Genomic DNA, 5,789 nt, shown 5'->3' with positions numbered 1-5,789 from the left:
CCAATCCTCCAAATGCTGTACACTAGAGCCATATTTACAGAATACAGATTACACAACACACAGTGTTTGCAATTCTTGCAACATTCTTGGTTTCCTAGCTGTAAAAGGATCCAGCCAGAACTTAAGAGAAAAGAAGAATAACCCTTATATATTGATCCAGGCATAGTTGCTCAACTAAGTATTATAATGTATGAGATCTAACGTTGTAAAGATGCCCATTGAGAAAACAATACCTCCAAAGTATACTTTTTTGTTATCTGATGATACACATATGTGATGTATGGCAATCGTTGGTTTAGAAGAGGCATTCTATCCTGTGAGAGCAATGAAGTAATGCTGCTTTGCTAAGAGTATAAACTGAATATATACATTTGCCAAAGAATCATCCCATGCTTCAACTCTGTAAGGCCAGGCTCCACACCACTACAGCACAAAATAACTGCTCCTCAATTACATTTGACATCTTTTTTTTGGGATGGGTCAATTAAAAGGAATTTTGTTCCCAACCAATATGATCAATTAAATACTTATGGCTGCCAAAGGTATGAGATCTCAAAGCATGACACTGACTGCTGCACAGTTGTTGGCAGGGATGATCTTCTGCTTGAAGGTGAACATCTCTTTCAGCCCGTTTCGGAAGCGGTCATGCAGCCAGGCGTAGAGGAAGGGATTGCAGCAGGAGGAGCTCATAGCAAACCAGTGGCAGAGCAGCTGGATCAGAAGGAAGTAGTCCTTATTGATGAGGTTGATGTCTATGTCGCGGATGATGTTGAAGACATGGATGGGGAGCCAGCAGATGGCAAAAGCGGCAACCACCAGCACAAGGAGGCAGAAGATCTTTCTCTTCCTCAGGCGGTCAAACTCGGTCTGGCTTTGTGTTGGGTGACCCGGCACAATGCGGTTCTTCAGTTTGATGGTGATGCAGATGTAGGAGAGGGAGACGGCTGAGAGAGGAAGGATGTAAGTGATGATCAAGGTGCTGTAGGCGTAGGCTAGATGCTCTTTCTCTTTCTCCATCCAGAACTCCTCGCAGATGGCAAAGCCTTCCTTTTGGAACTCCACATGGTAGGTGTGGGCAATGGCTGGGGCTACCAAAGCACAGGAGAGCAGCCAGATCCCACCAATGATGTAGATGCAGGTCATGAAGGAGATGCGCTTCTTCAGAAGGTGCACAGTGGTATAGTATCTGGGAGGTAAGTGAAAGTAATGAGTGAAATACCACCAGAACCAGCCCATGCACATTGTGGGGCAAGACCGCAAGAGAGGAGGTGCAAGAGTTGCTCAAGAGGGTGCAACACTTGGAGACCTTGATCTCTCTTCCTCCTCCTCCTCCTCCTCCTCCTCCTCTTCCCAAATGTTTTTATATGTAAAATTTACACCTGAATTGCGTTAAATATTGAATTTACTTAAATAAAACTGTTCTAATTTGAACGATGTTATTTCTTTATAAAATCTTAAAATATGAGCATACAGTATATGAATGTGCAAATGAAAATATGCATACTAAATTAACAAAATGTTTGTATTCATATACTATGTCGTGTGTGTGTGTGTGTGTTGACATCTGTATGTAGATGTAAAGGAAGAGGGTCCCAAGGGTAAGAAGTTTGAGTACCACAGCATTTCAATTCCCTCTCCTCGATTATCCTGAAGGGAATATTATAGAAAATCCCCTTCTCGGATTTCAATGGAAGTTGAGCTGGTCAACCATATTCTTCTTTATTGCCTTTTTAATTGTGATAAAGAAAAACCTTTATTGAACTTCCTTTAATTAAATTGCCAGGAAGGACACCCCAGATCTTTTTATGTTTCCTTCCTCCTCTCTGATGAAAAGGCATCAATTATTTTTAATGTCACCAAATTCTGTGCTGACACATGTTCAATTCGACAAGCCTGTGTTCAAGCCATCAGCCCCCTGCACCAGTTTGGAAGCAATCTCCTCTATTTTTTGTTTTGTGCATTCAATTAATTGTTTCTCCTTTTATAGGGCTATTGATTGACATTTTGCTATCTGAAAAAGAGCAGCCAATGGCATTCTGTGCCCTCCCACCCAAGTCAAGCTGTAAATGTCATTTATTTATATAGTGCCATCAATTTACATGGCGCTTCACAGGTACAATGACCAAAAACAGTGAATCCTCTCAGTGGTGTACAATTCAAAATGAAGGTCTCATTCAGAAGGGGGGAAAGTCTCTGGAAGTATTTTCCACTTCTTTGTGTTTTCATTTTATCTCCATATTCCCACATTTGCATCCAAAGTATTTCTTGTAATATCATGAGTTTTCCTCTTTCTCCCTCTTCTCCCTGCATCAGATCAATACCCATGTAATATTTCAGAAATGCTTCCAAGATGCAAGGGCTAGGATGCAAGAACTGCAGGTGCTGCCACCAGAGCTTCTCAAGATTTGGAAAAGTCGTACGAATATATATCCATTGAAAGGATTTGTTTCATGTTGGATATAAATTCAAGGTTCAACAATCCCACTTTACAGGGAATTAAAACAACAACAACAATGCACCTATTAAACAGGATGCATGCTTGATATCTTGGTGCTCTCCAGGTTACAATTCCCACATTTTCTGGCAACTGACCATGTAGGCTGGGGATGATAGGAGCTGCACTTTGGAGGGTGTCAGGTTACTTACCCCAAAACAGGGCACAGACAGACAGAAGAACCACCCAAAATTGTGCCTCAACACATACTCACTGTAACAGTTTGCTTTTGTCTGAGCCTACTGGGAAAGGAAAGATTTTGTGCCCTCCTCTCGTCTCCCTTCTGCTGAGTTAATTTAGTGTAAACCACTTTTGCACTTTGAACTCTGTGCCCCCCCCCCAAAGTTTTATCTAAAGCAGCATGCCCCCCACTGTCCCAATTTCACAGGGACAGTCCCAATTAATCCTCCGCCATCCCATTTTTTCAACATCTTTCAAAATGTTCCACTTTTACTCTTCTCCTCCCACTTTCTCCCTGTGTTCTCAGCTTACTTCAACATTGCAAAATGAGTTAAAAGTGCAGAAGTAAAGTCAATTAACTCAGCAGCGGGGACCAACATTTAAGGGCCACTGAAGTGTGCTGATGCTAGTTTCTAAGAGACAAAGCCAATGTCCGCTGCCTAACTATTTTCTCTCTCCATCAAGGGTTGTCATGCCTCTTGAGACCCATTTATACATCGCCAACAATCAGGAAATGTATCTCCAACAAAGAGGACCTTCTGCATGCAGAGCATGTGTCCTACGTTCCAGCTCTTCCAAGTAGTGATCCTTATATTACCAGAATGGCATATGAACCTATTTCTTTTTCTTTCGGCTTTTGTGCACTGCAGATGCCCTCCTGTTTTCAACCAAGTGACGCAGGAACATCACAGTGGAGTAGAGATTGAACTGGCACTCTCTTCTCCTATGTTTCCAACTGGGAATCAAACACATAGAAATTGCTTGCTGCTTCTCATTCCTTTTAGACATTGTCTGTCTTCACCCTTCCCCATCTTTACCCCAAGATCATCAAGCTCTCATCATGATTCTATCATGAAACCAAACAAGTACAAGAATAAGCTCATTTTTCTATGACTTCTTTTCACTGCAGGGAACTGAACTAAGAACAGCTGAAAACCAGAGAATTATCCTTGTCCTGTCCTGGTGTTTCAAAGCCTTCTTCAAAGAAAGACGTCTTTGGTTCCCGGCTTCTTCCAGCACTTTGTATTATATTTGTCCTTTCGGTAACACAACCCGTTATACATACTATTTCTCACAGGAAAACAATTTATCCAGGTGGCTAAATGCAACAAGAAACAAGATGTACGTAAACAGGCATTTGATGATTAAATGGTTGTGGGAAAGGATCTTTGTATGGAGACGTGTGCTGTATTTTTATCTTCATTGTATTGTGTTAAAATGATCCCATACATTTAAAATGAACGAGGGCTTACTATGATACTTTATTTGTGTTTTAACCTTTTTATTATCTGGTACAGTGGGCCCTTGGTATCTGCAGGGGTTTGGTTCCAGGACCCCCCATGGATATCAGAGTCCATGGATACTCAAATCCCATTAAATACAATGGTAGAGTACACTGGTGTCCATTGTATAAAATGGCAAAACCAATGTTTGCTTTTTGAAATATATATATATATATATATATATATATATATATATATATATATATATAAAAAATATTTTCAAGCCATGGAGGGTTGAATCCATTTATGGATATAGAAGGCCAGCTGTATTTCGCTCCCTCTTATTTTAACTTTGCTCTAAGTTGTCTTTGGTCCCATTATGGGATAATTATTACATAATTAATTTTAATTGGAGATGCTAAATACTGAACCTGGGACCTTCTGTTATGGTCTGCCACTGAGCTGCAATTCCTTATCTTAACATGAGGATGCACATGACATAATTATGACTATTAATAAAACTTCTGAATCCGGATCAATCACCTAGAGATTAATTACCTGTCCACTGCAATAGCTGTGAGAGTGAAAACAGACACATAGACCGTCATGGGCTGCATCAGGAACACAAAATAGCAGAGGAATTTCCCAAAGATCCATCCCTGGGGGTTGAAGGCATATGCCAGAGTAAAGGGGACACAGGTCGCACACATCAGCATGTCTGAGAAAGCCAGGTTTCCGATGAAGAAATTGGTGACATTGTGCATTTTCTTAGTCTTACAGATGACATAGAGGAGGAGATAATTGCCAACGATGCCCACAAGGACGACCAACGTGTAGCAAGGGATGAGCAAAGGTTTAAAAGACTGGATCAGCTGTACTCCGCTGAACTGAGAAGTAGAATTGGATCTGTTCCTACCTGCAGCTTCATGAATGGTCTGGTTGGATGGACAGTTGTCCCAATGGCCAGTGGATGCCATGAGTTAACAGCAACAGGGACCAGAGTTAAACAAAAACAATAAGAGAACCAGTGAAGATGTAAGTCTTTTGAAATTTAATTTGGGCTCATCATGACAGTGATGCTGTGAACTTGGATGTTGTTTTCTCTTTATGTTTGCACTGTACATGAGCAATTCCTTTCATTTGATCAGAGATGAGAGCCCAGATCTACCTAAAAATGGAGACTAATTTTATTCAGGTTCATTATCTTGGTTTCAAAAGGTGTCTTCTGTTCTCAAGCAAATGCAGATCCATTGATGGACCATCCTTTGAAAAATTTGTTTCTGTAGTCTTCACAAATCTTAGAACTCAGACGAAATGCTTTTAAGGGTCATTAGTTCTGTTCTTTTACACTATTAAGCTACAATACACCATCTTTCGTTCTGATTCCTTTTCCATTTTCCTTGCTGCTGCCTCTTTCTATAGCTTCTTCATCATTTTCCTCTTCCATCTCAAAATTGCTGCATTTCTGTTCATTTTAAAGGACATTACTGGCTCTGCAAATGCCTGAGAAAACAGATGGAGAGGGAGTGGGTAAAAAAAAGAAGTTTAGAAGGACAAAAAAAATATATCTGGTAAACAGCTTTCCTCTAAAGACAGGCAAATTAGAAAATATGTGAAAGATTTGACAAGTCCAGAGGGTAATGCAGAGAGAGGCTGGGGATTTTGATGTGATGGTGAAATAGAGGGGAACATCCCAGAAGCTTTCTAGACAGAAAAATGAACAGATTCATATATATATATATATATATATATATATATATATATATATATATATAGTATTTTGTCAAGTGCAATGGTTGGAACTTCAGAAACTGCCTTTTCCTTCCATTAGGGTTCCCTTATCTCATGGCCTGGCTTTCCAAGTGGGAAATCTCTAAGTGAAATCACTGCCT

At 40.3% G+C, this 5,789-nt stretch overlaps 1 protein-coding gene across 1 annotated transcript; it reads right to left on the bottom strand.

Moving 5' to 3' along the window:
* Positions 1 to 552: 552 nt before the first annotated feature.
* LOC121934997 (prolactin-releasing peptide receptor-like) lies at positions 553 to 5,027 on the bottom strand. The gene is made up of 2 exons (XM_042475974.1): positions 4,456 to 5,027; positions 553 to 1,186 (listed from the first exon to the last, which is right to left on the bottom strand). The coding sequence occupies exons 1-2, from the start codon at positions 4,872 to 4,874 to the stop codon at positions 553 to 555; spliced, it is 1,053 nt and encodes a 350-aa protein (XP_042331908.1). The 5' UTR covers positions 4,875 to 5,027.
* Positions 5,028 to 5,789: the final 762 nt, after the last annotated feature.

Source organism: Sceloporus undulatus, chromosome 6, assembly GCF_019175285.1.
Source record: "Sceloporus undulatus isolate JIND9_A2432 ecotype Alabama chromosome 6, SceUnd_v1.1, whole genome shotgun sequence".
NCBI classification, from domain to species: Eukaryota; Metazoa; Chordata; class Lepidosauria; order Squamata; family Phrynosomatidae; genus Sceloporus; species Sceloporus undulatus.
This window is presented reverse-complemented; position numbering and strand designations above follow the sequence as displayed.

Coding starts and splice junctions, on each gene's coding strand:
- LOC121934997 (XM_042475974.1), bottom strand. CDS start 4,874: ATGGCATCCACTGGCCATTGGGACAACTGTCCATCCAACCAGACCATT. Junction 1,187..4,455: donor ACAGCTATTGCAGTGGACAG/GTAATTAATCTC, acceptor CTTACCTCCCAG/ATACTATACCACTGTGCACC.